This window comes from Patiria miniata, unplaced genomic scaffold, assembly GCF_015706575.1.
Source record: "Patiria miniata isolate m_02_andy unplaced genomic scaffold, ASM1570657v1 HiC_scaffold_6, whole genome shotgun sequence".
Classification (NCBI taxonomy): Eukaryota; Metazoa; Echinodermata; class Asteroidea; order Valvatida; family Asterinidae; genus Patiria; species Patiria miniata.
The window spans coordinates 20,276,028-20,293,194 of NW_024037073.1; the positions used below are offsets into that span (position 1 = coordinate 20,276,028).

A 17,167-nucleotide genomic window follows, 5' to 3' on the forward strand; every position below is an offset into this window, starting at 1 on the left:
GCACGTACACTAGGGATTTGTACTAAGTACACGCAGTGGTATGGCCGCACGTACGTCACGGCAAAATTGCAGTCAGGCAAGATGGTGTTGGTCGGTCACCCCCAAATGTACTTTCTTTGCCAGTGAGGGGGTACTTGTGAACGGAGCGGATAGGGGGCACCATGGGGGTACTCCAATTTTTCAAGGAGGGGCACCGCGGACGTCTGTCCCCCACATGCTTCAAATCTTGGACTGCACACAAACAATATATACACTGCCCTCAGTGCCCCTCCTTGAAAAACTGGAGTACCCCCATGGTGCCCCCTATCCGCGCCATGGTAACTTCCTGGGTCGTGGGCTTCGTCTACTGCTCCCATATGACACTCATGGTGGAGCCCGTCCAGGGGCGTTGCCAGTTTGTGCCGATGAGCCCTTCTCTGAAGATTTGCATCGGCGTGTTGGTGTTGAGCAAAGAGTACGTCGTGCCCGTTCTCATCATAACGTACTCCTATGTCAAGATACTGACCATGCTGACGAAGAATCTTGCGAATCCAGTGAACCCTCGACAGCACATCATCCGTAGAGCTACAAAGAACATTCTCGTTATGATCCTGCTGGTCATTATCGTTTTTGCGATCTGTTGGACGCCGACAGAGTGTTACTACGTGGGAACGCTCCTGCTTGACCTACAGCCGAACGAACCCGTGTACACCGCCTTCACCACGCTGCTGGCCTGCAATCTCTTCATCAACCCGATCATTTACAGCTTCATCTACAAACACTTCCGGGCTCAGCTCAGTGACCTGTTAACACAAGGACCATATCGTAGGAATCGCATAGAAAATATCCCTCTAGGCAGAGGTAGCCTAACTCAAGAAACTTTCAAGAGTTACTATACAAATTTGACGTTCAATTTGCAGCAACCAAAGTGAAGTACAATTTGAAGGTTGTTTTTTCAAATTATTTATGGCCCAACAATAGTCTTAATCCAGGCAGATTTTTTGGGTGCATTTGAGGTGCAAAGCAAACAGAAATTAAAAAAAAAGTTGGTTTTTTTTTAGAGGGAGATTTTTTTTCCGCTGAAATAAGAAGGCAAAAAATTATTTGGTTCGGAGAGGAAAAAAGTGCAACTTTAATTCGTGATTTTTATGTTAACGACCCCTTTAATAGCTAAACCGCACCTGTAAAGCGTGGAGGCAACTGTCGGCCCTCAACACCCCACCATTGGGATCGACAAACGCCTTGTGCTCCGGACCGAAGCTAAAACCAGGGTGACGCTGGCAGATCTCCCCGACCGTCGGCAACTCGCACGGCTTGCCCATGACTCGAAGGGATTCACTGCGGAGTGTGTAGTCCTGGTGTGGTGGGCCATTGACTGCTAGTAAACCAGTCTTTCTTTAAAAACAAAATTGAAAGAAAAGAAAAACTAGAGTCATGTCGATTTATGAAATTAAATTATAGAATTTTTCCGATTTGTTGTTTTAAAAAGCAGCTGAAGTAATAATCATAGATATTGTTATTAATGAGAAAAAAGTACTTTATGATATTTGTCCTTTGCAACTTGCAGGGAATGTAATTCATTATCTAAAAGATCTTTCAAATACCTAAGTGAACAATTTATTATACTCCAAGAACTTAGAGAAAAAAACCCTCGTAACTAGAATGGCACAAGATTTATAATAAAAAAAAGGACTTTATATTGCCAGATTGCAAGATTTTCTTGAGAATAAAAGTCATGGCCATGATATTGGAAATAGTAAGGGGGTAAAAATGGGTAATGGTTTCTGTGTTGAGGGATGAACAGAATTGGAGGCTATAGTAAATACTACATATCACTCATCCGCGCTGGGGCGCTGTGGTCCAATGGTTACGGTGTCCGACTCGTGTGCCGTGGTGCATGGGTTCGAATCCTGACCGTGGGACCATGGTGCTTGTGCTCTTGAGCAAGGCACTTTACCATTATTGCTTCGTCCTTCGGATGGGACGTAAAGCCGTAGGTCCCGTGTGTTGTGTAATGCACGATAAAGAACCCAGTAACACTTATCGCTAAGAGAAGGGGTTTGCCCCGGTGTTTCTGGCAGTGGCTGCAATGTGCGCCGCAGCACCTTGTAAACCATTATAAGGTGCTACATAATGGGTCTCATAAACTTTATTTACCTCTCTTTAATAATTGACATAATTTCCAGCCCCTTGAGTACCTAATTGTTGGTAGATACGTGCGCTATATAAGACTCCGTTATTATTATTATTATTATCCAAATTCAGTCCCAAACCACAACTTCGCACCTTTCATTTCATTTTCTTCTCATCAGACTCTGCTTGCACACACATCAGTGCAAGGATAGTTCTCAGGTGCCACTATCCTGTAGACCAAGTTGCTTCCTACTTTTGTTGACATGGGGTATGAGATTTTAAAAGACTGAGTTGCATGGTCTCACTGTCCCTCAAATGGGCCTTTATCATGCTGCCCCCATTTTGGTCTTGTACCCTGTATCCAATGATAGTACTGAATGATAATGGCTCCACATTCACATACAGGCCTACTTAATCTATAAGGGGTGGCAGGGGGATCATATTGTCAATGGGGAGCGCTTATAAAATCCTACAGTCATGCACACTTTATTAGTGTACAAATGCCCGTCACCTTTTAACCTTTGCTACTGCATTTTTTTATGGACTTTTTTGGGAGGGGGCTGGACACCCTCCCCCCCCCCCCCCAGTAGAACTGCGTCTGGCTATTACTATGCAGATGTTTCTACGTGCCTTTAACCACCAACCTGTAAAGCTCAGTGCCTACTTCTCCGCCCAGTCGCTCCCACGTCTGGAAGCATTCTGGCATCATGTTGGCGTAGTGTATCTGCCGGTACGTGTAGCGGATCATACGAGACTGGCCATGGGAGCTCCCTTTACTGTGTCCCAGCGTGAACTTTTGGAGAGATTCGCAAAAAAAATTATAATTATAGAAACGGCAGGGAGAGTGTCACAAACCCATGGAGGTAGGAAACATGACAAAGCCAACGGTGCCGGGCCGCCAAGACAAGCCACAACCGTACAAATCGGCAGCGGAGTACAGCTTTCAGGAAAGGGGGGGGGGGGGGGGGGAGTGTCTAATTGGGGCGTTGAGTCTAGGGGTCCAGGGCCGCATGGCCCCAGAAAATTATGAAACGAACAATGCTGTTTCCTGCATTCCAAGGCAGTCCGAGAATATATTTAGAAACTTTAGCATTTCATTTATTATTTTGGGCCCATTCCACTGGTACGGTATCCTTATCACCATCACAGTCAGCGGGAAGTGGGGGGGGGGGGGACAACTCGACTCACTCAACAATTTATGGAAAGAATCCCATATTTGGCCATCACCACTTACTTTTCCCTTCGGTGACCTATCAGCCATCAGAAAGTGATAATATGTCCTAAAAAGTCGAATTTAGCAGGGGATATCAAAGTATTTACTGAGAAAACACTTAGAAATGTTCAGACCAGTCTCACACGGTTTGTGCACAGGCATGGGCGTCGCAAGGGGGGGGGGCAGGGTGGGCGCTCCCCCCCCCCCTGGAAAATGGGAGAAAAAAGGGAAAAAGGGAAGAGAAAAAAAAGGAAAAAAAAGGTGCGAAGCCATATTGCTGTTTATTTGATGGGGGGGGGGGGGTAGGGCAAATGCTCCCCTGCTCACGATCGGAAAAATGATAATTGTGAATATAATGAAAAAGTTTGCTTTGCCCCCCCCCCCCCCCTGGAAAAAATCCTGGCAACGCCCATGTGCACAGGATGTCAAGTGATGGCCAGATATGGGAATCTCTCCCAATTTATAATACAGGCAGAATGTTGCCCTTCTACGAAAGCCCATTAGCGCCACTGCAAGTATATATGTTGCGGATTATTTAATTCGTTATTACGGATTATTAATTCGTTATTACGGATTACTAATTCGTTATTACGGATTATTAATTCGTTATTACGGATTATTTAATTCGTTATTACGGATTACTAATTCGTTATAACGGATTATTTAATTCGTTATTACGGATTATTAATTCGTTATTATACAAATAACGAATGTTTGTGAGTGCGATGGTAAGAATAATTTCATGAGGTGACAGATTGAATGTTCTATTCCACGAGGTGAAGCCGAGTGGAATAGAACATTCAATCTGTCACCGAATGAAATTATTCTTTCCATCGCACGAACGTAAAACATTCGTTATTTGTTTTATACAACACCTGAATAAATTCTCGTCATTTGATTGGTAAATTATAAACTACAATTTATTTTGATTTTAAAGATGTTGAACTACCCCTTCACAAAAATGTTTGAACCCAACGCTGTAGCGCTGGCTCTTTGGAACAATACGCGCTATGCTGAACGCGCACACCAGCATGCATTTTGCACGCAAATACCGCGTCATGGAACAAGCGCAAAGTGAAACGGTATAACGCATGGGTATAACGCATGGTCGCACCGTGCATTATACCGAATAATAATATGTCACGTGATCTACAATTCACCAGTCAGATGACGGGGATTTATTCAGGTGTTGTATAATACGGATTACTAATTCGTTATTACGGATTACTAATTTGTTATTACGGATTATTAATTCGTTATTACGGATTATTTAATTCGTTATTACTGATTACTAATTCGTTATAACGGATTATTTAATTCGTTATTACGGATTATTAATTCGTTATTACGGATTACTAATTCGTTATTACGGATTATTAATTCGTTATTACGGATTATTTAATTCGTTATTACGGATTACTAATTCGTTATAACGGATTATTTAATTTGTTATTACGGATTATTAATTCGTTATTACGGATTATTTAATTCGTTATTACGGATTATTAATTCGTTATTACGAATTACTCATACTCATACTCATTACTCGGCAAGTATGGCACAGGAGTGCAAACGTTGTATGCAAAGATAGCGCCGCCTAGCGGCGCTATATACACAGGCCCCTGGTCACATGCTCTCCACGTGTGAGAACATCAGACCTAATTCGTAATAACGAATTAATAATCCGTAATAACGAATTAAATAATCCGTAATAACGAATTAATAATCCGTAATAACGAATTAATAATCCGTAATAACGAATTAAATAATCCGTTACAACGAATTAGTAATCCGTAATAACGAATTAAATAATCCGTAATAACGAATTAATAATCCGTTATAACGAATTAATAATCCGTAATAACGAATTAATAATCCGTAATAACGAATTAATAATCCGTAATAACGAATTAAATAATCCGTTATAACGAATTAATAATCCGTAATAAAGAATTAATAATCCGTAATAACGAATTACACAATCTGTAACATATATACTTGCAGTGGCGCTAATGGGCTTTCGTACCCTTCACATGATTGGACCATTCATTGGATGCACGAGCAAAATTGAAATTTAAACTTTCCACCAATGACACAGCTGGTATAATGCTGCATCATTGCACAATGCAGCAAGAAGAATTTTAAATTTACTATGCTAAACGTATGGCAAGACGTTTGGAAGTCCAAAGTTTGCCTGTCCGTTGTTGGCTGCGCGCGTGCAGACCATGGAGCTAAATTAACACAGCTCCATGGACATAGCAGGGTCATTTAACCTGGTCATAAAATGCTACGCAAGGGAACGGGCCACCATTGCTATACAGCTCACGATGCTCATCACATTAGCATTGGAGCTGGAGTTCTATTACTCAAGCTAGCTACATTATTGATGCATGATATACAATGGGTTCGTTATGGTTATTGTATGCACTGTATGAAGCCCGGCTAAACCCTTACAATGAGCACAATTCACCTGTTCAAGCAGCAGTGTCTTGTGACCGGTTATTGTCAGGTGGTAGCCCGTAGCCGACCCTTCTACGCCTGCTCCTACCACAACACAATCGTAGTCATGATGAGCCATTTGTATGGAGGAATAATTAAGTAGTTCTGAATCCGACGATGTAAATTTTAGACCAGCCACGAGGCCTTGGGACGTGACGCGTGAAGTATGGTTATTGACTAGCCCAGGTCATGCAGGTTGGGCGCCTGTGTCTCCATGATTGCATTGCCCATTGCATAGGTACATGATAAGTTTTCTGTTTCACGTACGTACGCGATAAGTTTCACGTACGTACATGATAAGTTTCACGTACGTACGTGATAAGTTTCACGCGGGTTTCAAACTTACGGGCTCACGCCTAAAAAAGAAAAGATGCACCTACAGCGCTTTTATATGGACTGTGGAGCTATAATTTATAAAAAGGGTCCAACCTGTATGGGTAAATTTTCTGATGCAATATTCTGCGTGTGTGTCGTCAGGCGCCAACGTGGCAATGTAATATCATTGTGATGACTTTATATAGCCCATTTCTTTTTTTAGCCAGTAAACAAAAGTCATTGTTTGGTCGTCGAACTCGTCAAGGATCCCGCGGCCCGCCCAGTAATCAAAAAGGGCAAAAAAAAATATGCGCTCCATTGACATTCCTAACCATTATGCACCGTTTTATAAAAGTGACTTGTGCTGCAAAGCCTGCACTGCCACAATATTGTCAGAAATAGAAACGTCCAAATATAAACCAAAGTCATTTGCTTGAATCAGTACTTGAAAATTTCAATAAGTGAATACACTGATTCGAACCGTGGACTTTCGGCCCCCCCCCCCCCGCACGGCTGCTGTATACTGAAAACTTAGTGCCAATCATGAGGCTCGACAATGAGCTCGTTTCTGTCTCCGTATTTTGCAATCGGTTTATAATACGGTTAGTATTTTAAGACCATCTCCTAGCTGCGCTGCATTACGGAAACGTATTACCGCCACACATTTATTTATTTTTTTCACGTACGTACGTGATAAGTTTCACGTACGTACATGATAAGTTTTCTGTTTCACGTACGTACATGATAAGTTTCACGTACGTACATGATAAGTTTCACGTACGTACATGATAAGTTTTCTGTTTCACGTACGTACATGATAAGTTTCACGTACGTACATGATAAGTTTCACGTACGTACATGATAAGTTTCACGTACGTACATGATAAGTTTCACGTACGTACGCGATGAGTTTCACGTACGTACGTGAAAACTTTTAGTATATCACGTGTTTTACTGCGTGAGTTTAGTTAGTCTTGTTCCCAGACCAAAAGATTCTGACTATTCCTGATGAATCTTAGGTCAGCCAGCCTCCGTGGCTAAAAATAAACATGACGACATTGATGGCCCTTTTTCAAAGCTCGGCTTCGTTTCCGATTTCGCTTTATCACGTTTAGCTTTTTAATGTTTTGAGTAAATTTTTAAGTTAATCACTTGCTTCGTAATATCATACAGTTATGCTAATACAGCTGGATATTTTGGTAAGATAACACTGGCTAATGTTGATCTGGAATCTTCAAAATTAGGCACCCAAATAGCACTGTTAGCAGGCGGAGCCGAATGAAGACAGAGTTTTGGAAAATCTCAATAATGGTCGTCAAATTCAAAATTGTACATGACGCAGCAAAAAGTTCGCCCATACGATCCGATTATATTTGATGCACAAAATCGTCGTTGAATTTCACGATTTCTAAGTGAAAGCAATGCATATTAATTATCGACTCATTTTAAACAAATTTAATAAGCAATTAGCAGTTAATTAAACCTATATTATATTCGGAAATACTCGGGCGCTATCCGATTGTCGACGAAACGAATTCGGCAAACTTCGGTAATTTTCAGGGAAAAGGAGGAATTCCTCCCGTTTTAGTCACGTGACGTAAATTGTAATACAATGTATTACCGGAGGCTACCGGACTTAAGATACATCGGGAATAGCCAGAATCTTTTGGTCTGGGAACAAGACTAACTAAACGCACGTAGTAAAACACGTGATATACTGAAAGTTTTCACGTACGTACGTGAAACTCATCGCGTACGTACGTGAAACTTATCGCGTACGTACGTGAAACTTATCGCGTACGTACGTGAAACTTATCACGTACGTACGTGAAACTTATCATGTACGTACGTGAAACCTATAACATATCACGTACGTACGTGAAAGTTATCACGTACGTACGTGAAACTATCACGTACGTACGTGAAAAAAATTAATAAATGTGTGGCGGTAATACGTTTCCGTACTGCATGGTGAAAAAGTTCCCCACAATTAAACCACCGCATCGTACTCGCCGAAAACGGCACCGGCTGCGGAGGCAGCTACGGTAAGGTTGTGCCATTTCCGGGTTGATATCTTGCAACATCATCAGCCGGCCGTGTATAATAATGCATGGGGCTTGGGACGAAGTCTTGCGTTATCTCGCAAAATCTATTGAGTCATTTCGCACAACTATTGCATTATTTCACAAATTTCTTTGTGTTAATAATAATATACCATTTCGCAAAGGCACGATTTTTTTCAGGTTTTAAATCTGGCACGAGCAGGCCTCCGTTTTCTTCCAAAGTAGACATGCAAAGGGCGGGGCAGACGGATCTATAGCCTTCAGAAATGTAACGGGGGAGTTGATTCAGGGAGGGGGCAAGGCACGCCCTGCTTTTTTTTTTGGGGGGGGGGTCCGGGGCCAGCCCCCCCCCCCGGATTTTCTTTTTTTTTTAGTCTACGTTGCTTTCTCCCGCATTCTAAGTCAATTTGAGAATAAATTAGTATTTTTAGCATTCCATTTATTAGTTTTGGCTAGTGCTAGCCCCCCCTCCCAAATATTGGTTCTAGAACCGCGCCTGATTCAGAGGCTGAACGGGGTTGCACCCCTCCCCCCCCCCCATAGATCGGCCACTGGAAATGCCATAAAGTATAGTTCACGGTTTGTGCAGTCAATTAGCATCGCATGGGGTGGATTAGGAATTGTGCAGGTATCATATTTATACAACTCATTATTATGGCAGTAGGCCCCTATACACCATTCAGAGCACGGAAAACCTCCGTGAAAAAGGACACAAAAAAACCCTAAAAAGGGTTGTGGTAAGCATCTAGGCCCTATAGGATTTTAGGAGTGGGTTATGAAGTCTGCAGGGAGAGGGTACTATCTAAGGCTCTGAGGGTGGTGGAAAATGATAAGTATCGATCCCCTTAACACATCATTTCAAACTGCTTAGTAATTGTATGAGATTTCAGTTGATATGGCGGTGAAGGGCGCCAGAACAAACAGGTACCTCAATTCATTATTTTGTCCCCAGTTTCCATACGCATTCTCATTGATGATCAGCATCGGCCCTTAATTTCATCAACATTTGCTAAGCCAGACCAGTCTGGTTTTCATGATTTTTGCTTCCTCAGTTATATTATATGGTTGATATGCAATTATCTGAATAATGGCACAAATACGCCATTGGTTCTTCCTGAAAGTACAGTGAGACGGTGCTAAGAGTTTACCAGCATCGCAAACATGTATTTATACAGGGTGAGTAAAAAAAAGAAGGAAAAAAAGGAACTGACCCAAACCAAAAAAATAGATTTCATATTTACAACAAAAAAAGTACATAGCACCAAACATAATAAATAATGACTGGAAAGTCAATTTCATAAGCTACTTTTAGATGAAAGAATTACTGACATTGCTCAATCCGTTCAAAGAATATCACCATTCAAACGTAATGACTCTAAAACCTGTTTCGTCCAAAAACAAAGCAGCTAAGTGTGTATTCTGACTGATTGGAACAAAGAAAATGACACACATACTTGTTTCAGCAACTGTCAATAAATTTTACAATATCCTTATTAACAACCCTGGTTAGGCAAACAATATGACAAAAAAAATCCATTTTTTTTTTAAAGACGGGCCTTCAAAAGGACTTTCTTAAATATTTGTAACTTTTAAAGTGATGGTATGATGTTTGAAGACAATTGTGACGACGATTCTTGAAATCGCATTTTTGGACAAAATTGGTTTTAGGGTCATTGTGTTGAAATGGTGATATTCTTTGAACGGATTGAGCAATTTCAGTAATTCTTTCATCTAAAAGTAGCTTATGAAATTGGCTTTCCAGTCATTATTATGTTTGGTGCTATATACTTTTTTGTTTTAAATATGAAATATAATTTTGGGGGTTTGGGTTCCGCTTTTCTGACTCACCCTGTACGTTGGACACGTGAATATTTCGCTTGAAATGCTATACGTTAGCAACGTATATGATCTATTTCCTTACTTATGTATTATGATCTTCCAAAAAACTGAACATATGGCACAACCCTCCTATGAAATTACTGAATTATCATATCTACAATAATAATAATGCTATAAAATGCACAAGGCGATTTAACACTGTGTAGTGTGCATAGTTTCTTTAATTTATCAGATTTGTTTTTACAATTTCTTTTATATCTTTCAGCATGCATGCACGACACTCTCTTCTTGTTCTCGAGTATCCATAAATACTATATCTTAAATCGTACCTTTCATTAAATACGTATAATAAAATCGAGACATTATATCAATTAAAAATTGAAGCAAAACAATTTTATACAAATAAACAATACATAGATTTGCAAATTGTGTGTTATATACTAAACACACATATCAACTTGATTCTTTAAAACATTAAAAGGTGAAAATTCATATAAGGAAGGTGAAAAAATAGTTATCAGTTTGCCTGAGAAGTAATCAATATATGTATATAAATTGAATTCATAATGAACATTCATAAATACTGCACATTCATAAATACCTGGGACAGTTTACCCATTCCTAATGGCCGAGAGTCGCCACGTGGGTGTTTTAAGCCACAGGTAAACACTGCTGCGTTCTGCACCACATCGCGCAGTACGCGCCACGCGCGCGCGCCTGTTTCCATATATGGAGATTTTTTTTTACCCTCGTCTTTGGCTCAGTTCATTATCGGCGTCCAGGCCCCTATAGCCGGTTTCAACCGACCAAGCACATATTTGTTCCCTTATTAAAAACTAATTTTCGAAAATAAACTAGACACTTTGGGCCATAACTGCTTCAGTACCTTTAAATCATTTGTTCTCAAAACCCTGTTAATTGGGGACTAATGACTGACAGTTTAGCTAATGACTAAAGTTTAGCTGCAAGTCTGCCGTTGTTAGGGAACCGTTTCAAACTCATGGGCGATATGTCGTAGCTGGGCGTGGTCCCTGTTGCCAACTCGCTCAGGATTCTCCCCACTGCGGGCGCTAACTTGAAACCATGACCTATAAAATATAAGATTTAGAGAAATAAAATCGGTCATTCTTGAAGCAGGTTTAGACGAGACCTAATAATCCGTATGCATGGAATTGAAAAAAGATTGCAAAAATTCTTTTAGGCTTCTCATGAGACATGACTGATGGGAGAAACATCGCAAGCCCTACCTACATGTAAATACCATGGACACAAAGCTATATGAGTGTATGTGTAGCCCATGTGATCTGTGATGTCATATCAACGGGTAACCGCGCGACAGGCACTACCTAAACATTTTAAGCATCTTTTGCATGTTATTTGAAGATCATGAATCCATATATGCAGTACAAGTTGTTCCTTCCAAGGCCGCTGAGACAAAAGTGACAGCATAGCAACTTTTATTAGATGTAAAGAACCAACCCTACCTCTCATTGGCCCACAGCCAGGTTTTTGCCAAGTATCTCAGAACAAGATCTCTGATTGGCTGGTTACCCTCTAAGCCTTCTTAACCATTGGTTCAAATTCATGGCTCTTGATTGGCTATTTTTTATGATTAGCGGATCCCACTTATGTCACAATATTTTCTGTGGTCTTTCGTGTACAAACGCTCTCCATAAGAAGGCACAGCGTGGTGAAATGCTATTACACTATGCAGTGTTGCCATCCTTTTACATTACATGTGAGGAATAGGGAAGTCCAATTGCAATATTTGCTGCTCATAAATAATTTGACCACTTAGTGATAACATTTATCCATCACATTTCAAGAGATACACAATGAGCGAATCATACTTTTTCTCTGGTCAATCCAGCTAAGTTTAAAACTAACCTGAAAACCCACAGCCTATGACGATGTTAGGATGATCGGGATGTCTGTCTAATATTATGTCTTCATCAGGTGTGTGCTACAAAATGAAAAATTGATGAAAATATTTTTAAAAAGGACGAGACCACTAAACTGATTATTGCCATCATGAATACAATATGTGGACAGCTCAGCTTGTTTATATGCAGAAGCGGCATTCTCTGTGCAGAACGAATCCTGCCGCACTGTTATATTCTGTTATCAACCCCAAAACCCATTCCGGTTTTCCAGATATTATGTTGGCATTTGACTTACTGTGTACAGGCAGTTTTCAACGAGAGACGGTTCTGGCATGAGTCCGGGCACATGTTCTCTGATGAAACTCTTTAACGTTTCAATCTGGTGTGAGTATTGCACCTGGTTTTGTTGATCTGGCCCTTGCAGATCGTCACCGTGATGATTGCACACCTGAAAATATGTCAGTGAAAACTTAACACCATTTTCAGCAATAATCAGGTAATACTCTGGAGAAAATTGAAATCAAGCAAACTCAAAAGGAAAGTGCTTGCGTACACTTTCATTTGTGAGAAGTTTTAAGTTACTAAATATGCAGTGTATTAAGTGCTTCTAACCTACTCAAGAGAATTTTAACATAAATTAAAAATGTTAATAATGGTTATGTTATGACTTTGCTATTTATACATAGGACTGAAGAATGAATAAGGAAGAACATGGGAGCTCAGCAGGCCCGTCGCCAAGGGGGGGGGGGGGGGGGGGGAGGGTCCTGGTGGGGCCGGGCCCCCTTTGCCCCCCCCCCCCTCCCCCTAACGGCAAAAGCCATACATGTGTATTATTTTTTTTTTATGGTAGTGGGCCCCCTTAGTGGGTACTATGCTCCCCCCCCCCTTCCCGACGCTCAGGGGTGGCGACGGGCCTGGAGCTCAGCTACTCCATTTGTTTTGAGTTCAAAAGAATCATGTCGGATGTTGAAAGTATATTTAGTATCTTTTTTTTTGGAAGCTAAAATTGCTCGAAGTCCACGCCTGGGTGCACTGCATGAATACTAACCGGTTGAAAATGTAGCTTCTTTCAACCATGCCATTTCAGGTGGAGTAATTTCACAAGGCATATATCAGTCTTTTCTTCACTTTGAGCAAGGATTTTCTTGGTACTTTTCCGGGTCTATTTACCAATGTTTCTACGTGCCTTTCAGTTTTGGCTTACGGTACAGTTTCATCAGCCAATAGGCCCGAGACCTAATGACGTCACGCTTTGTTTACATGTGCGCTTTCCTATGTGGTAGACGGTCCTACTTCGTCTGGCGTCCCGACTTCGCTCCCATAGGAAAGCGCATATGTAAACACAGCCATTACGTCATTAGGTCTTAGGTCTATTCAAGTCAGAGGTATTTATACTTAGTTTACCTTGACCAGCCCAGAGTGGTCATCACAGGGCAATCCGTAAGTCTCGTATTTCTCCGAGAGATAGTAGAAGCATGGGTAGTTGCCGAACGCACCAGGCTGTCGCTCTGGCCAATAGCAAACTTTGATTTGGGTGACCTGGTCGTTAAAAGAAAGTCCACTGATTACAGGGCAAAGACTTCATGAATTCATTCCAGGAGTTGTATATAAAAAAGACTTTAGCGGAATCGATGAAAGGACAATAGTTAGATGTTTTAAAAGCAATAAACCTATAGGTTGGGGCGGGTTGCCCTGGCTGACATTATCCGATGAAAACATCTATTCATTTGCACACCACTTTTCATCGGTTGCTATTTGTTACCCTTCAGCATTCCAGACTCAAGAACAATTGAGTTTCAAGAACGTATAGGTCTCGGAGTTAAAAAAGCTAATGCAAAAAAACCCCTAGTTTTCCGCGCCCACCTATCGTCACGATAGTGAAATTTTTGTTTCAGACAGGCGAACTAATAAATTTCAGGCGACTAAGACTGAAATGATTCGGGCTGGCCCGGCATGGAACGCCAATCTGAAGCACGGGGGTTTGGTTTGGGTTTGGTTAAATGCCATTAACTACATGCATGCACACTCCAATTTGCGGGGGGGGGGGGGGGGGGGGGGGGGGGGGGGGGTTTACGTATGGAGACACATTTTCTTGAGAGGTACTCAACTGTTTTTTTAACAACAGATCTGAGAGGGGGAGGGGGCACAGGACAGGATGGGGAGGGCGTGCCCTTTAAGTTATGCAAGTGCTCAGGTAAAAAAAAAACCCAGAGATTTGTGATGTGCCCGTTCCAATGATCGATGCTTTCTACTCAAGCAAAAAGGAACACCGTACCTCAGTGGAGGATCAATCCCTAGCGGTCTCAGCATCTTCGATGCCCAGGCTCCCGGGGTGAGGACCACACTCTTGGCTGTATACCGCCCTCTGCTGGTCACGATAACCACATGTTCGCCGGGGATAATTTCCAAGACTTTTTCGTTTTCTTTTATGACTCCTCCCTGCTTCACGAACATTGTCTGCTCGAGAAGAACAGAAACATGTTTGTATGAGTTACGTCATTGCGAAATTATTCATTGCTCGAACAAAAAGACACCGCGTTTTTTGCAAATTAATTTTCTTCCACTGTCCTTCGTCTTGACATTTGTGTGCACGAGCTGTTCTGTTGTTTAGAATTATTTTATCCACGTTGAAGGCTCCATATATTATGTAGGCCTACACTGAAATACACCCATTTAAAATGCCATTTACAGAAAAGGCATAACAAGATGGACATTGAAAAAGTGAAAAGGTGTAATTAAAAAATTTAAAAAAGAACTAGATGACATATTTTTAAACACGTTTTTTGAAAATCCGTTATGCATCCATAAATTGATTAGGGAAACAATAATAAAAGCATTTGTCAATGGACGCAAATATAACCATGATTAAGATTGGGGCTCTCTCAAGCAAAGTTTGTCATTAAGACGTAATATCTATGCTATTTCTAATGTTTTAAAAATACTACACTGTACTCTTTCTGTCTTTCCCATATGTACAACCAAAGATTCAATAATTTCCGGTCCATAACTGAAACATTTATTTTAGAAAAAGAAGTGGAACGCTCACACTTGATCGTACATTGGAAAGCCCATAACATCACAAATGCTTGGATATTGCAAAATAATTCAAGTTTGATATTCTAGGTGCCACGCCCCCCCCCCCCCCCCCCGACCAAACACGGATTGTTCAAATAGTATTCTACTTGTTATAGCAGAGAGAAAGACGATTGTTCAAATCACAATACATGCGTCTTTAAGTTATGTATATTTATATTCCATAACAATACATGTGATGTCTCTACAATCAAATTTTGTTTCTTCACATTTTCTTCCACAGGTCAACACTAGGAAAACCCACACCCTCCTCTTCAAACATCAGTACAGCCGGACAAACTGTGTCAAATTTTCTTTGTTCCCCTCTTTCCCAGGTTTTTTAATTCACTTTCCACCAATGTTCGAGACCTTTGCTAGAACGTTCCCCAAACCTCTCATCAATTCTTTACGTGATCATCTGTTCAGTCTAGACCCCATCTCTCATGCATTCTAGAGCTTTTCTCCCAAGATATTTTTATCCTGACTTCATGTTTTCACAAATCAAATTTCTCCGGCTCAACAAACTTCCTTTTACTGCATATTATTATTATTATTATTATAATAATGATTTGGACATAGCATGTATGCCAGCTTTTATTTTATTTATTTGTTTATTTTATTTAATTTAATCTCATTTTATTTTATTTCATTTTATTTTACATGTATTTTTATTTTATTTTAGTTTTATAATTTTTTTTTTTTCATTTTATTTCATTTATATTCTATTTAATTTATTTATATATTGTTTATTTATTTATTTAATTACTTATTCTTTATTTATTTATTTATTTACTCTTAGGCCAAAAAAAAAAATAAGTCGGTCTCTGGTCAGCGCGCGCGCGTCGATTTTAAGCATGCGCGTCGATCTTTTTTTTTTCCAAAATGTTCCGCGGTAGCTCCAACAGCGCCCTCTATTTCCGCACCTCCTCAATTTTTTTTTACCAAAGAGCACCAAGGAATGGGAAATTGCACCAAGGCAAATGATCGAAAGCACCAAGGCAAATTATGGAGGACACCAATGTACATGAGGACACCAAAAAAGCAAAATAGTACCCACCTTGTCTGTACAATCGAAGCTTGAAGAAAAAAAAAAAAAAAAAAAAAAAAAAAAAAGCCGCGTGGCCGCGTCAATTCCGGAACTTTGGTCTGACCAGAGACCGAATATTTTTTTTTTTTGGCCTTATTGTAATTTTTAATTGTATTTTTAATTATATTTTGCATAACTGCTTAATTTTATAAATATGTTATTTAATTAATTTTATCCTAAATGTATTAATCACTGTTATCCAATTAGTTTGGAGAGCCCCTCGACAGAAACTTGTTTCTTTTGGGTAATCCTGCGGGAGCTTTTGGGTGTTGTTTTCTGTTATGTTTTCTGCTATGTTTACTACTCAGTGTTATTTGTACATGTACATGTAACTGTTTTGTCTATGATTCACTGTTTGTAATATCCCGAAAAATGAAATAAATAAATAAATAAATAAATAAATGTATAGTTAATGTGCATTACAATCAGGCATACAAGTCATGCACCAATATTGTGCTGTATGATTTTGTTTGTAGCCCCGCAAAAATTTACTTCTCTTCCCCAGGCATTAATTGGTGTTCAGAACATTCTTTCCTCATACAATATACTGAAGTGTATTGAACCTGCAGCTTCGTCGTCTGTAACCTTGTAAGGCAGCGGCGCAACTAGGGTTAAGCTGCTATGGGCTCCGTGCGCCAACGAAAGAGGGCGCCCATTTATCTAGCAACGACGTCCCCTGGGCGGGACATTTAGCTGGTTGACGCGCACCGTTCCTTGTGTGTTGTGTGTGACGCACGTACATGTACACCAGGAGATTTGTACTATGTACACGCAGTGGTACAGCCACGGGTCACGGCAAAATTGCAGTCAGGCAAGATGGCGTTGGTCGGTCACCCCCAACTGTACTTTCTTTGCCAGTGAGGGGGTACTTGTGAACGGAGCGGATAGGGGGCACCTGGGGGTGCTCCAATTTTCAAGGAGGGGCACTGAGGGCAGTGTATATTGTTTGTGTGCAGTTAAAGATTTCAAATGTGGGGGAGGGACGGACCTCCGCAGGGGTGGGAAGGCAAGCGCCACACCCCCCCCCCCCCCTATTTACACCACTGCTTGTTGGGCATGGGTTCATGGATCAATGGCCGCCTCG

The 17,167-nt window shown here is 40.8% G+C and overlaps 1 protein-coding gene across 6 annotated transcripts in view; it reads right to left on the minus strand.

Moving 5' to 3' along the window:
• Nucleotides 1–17,167, minus strand: part of LOC119742569 (peroxisomal sarcosine oxidase-like) — a 45,197-nt gene that overhangs the window by 8,632 nt on the left and 19,398 nt on the right. For 2 of the 6 annotated variants that reach the window (XR_005272873.1, XM_038218652.1), the window contains exons 4-6: nucleotides 14,201–14,381; nucleotides 13,329–13,465; nucleotides 12,220–12,372 (exon numbers count right to left, since the gene is read on the minus strand). Coding sequence is in view for 5 of the 6 variants with exons in the window: in XM_038218652.1 (XP_038074580.1) it covers nucleotides 12,220–12,372; nucleotides 13,329–13,465; nucleotides 14,201–14,381 (471 nt within the window). In the remaining variant the exon portion in view is untranslated. Of the gene's footprint in view, nucleotides 1–1,160; nucleotides 1,375–2,756; nucleotides 2,906–5,795; nucleotides 5,904–10,238; nucleotides 11,130–11,928; nucleotides 12,005–12,219; nucleotides 12,373–13,328; nucleotides 13,466–14,200; nucleotides 14,382–17,167 lie in introns of those variants that run through there. The other 4 variants (XM_038218651.1, XM_038218656.1, XM_038218654.1 and 1 more) reach the window with 4 other exon arrangements.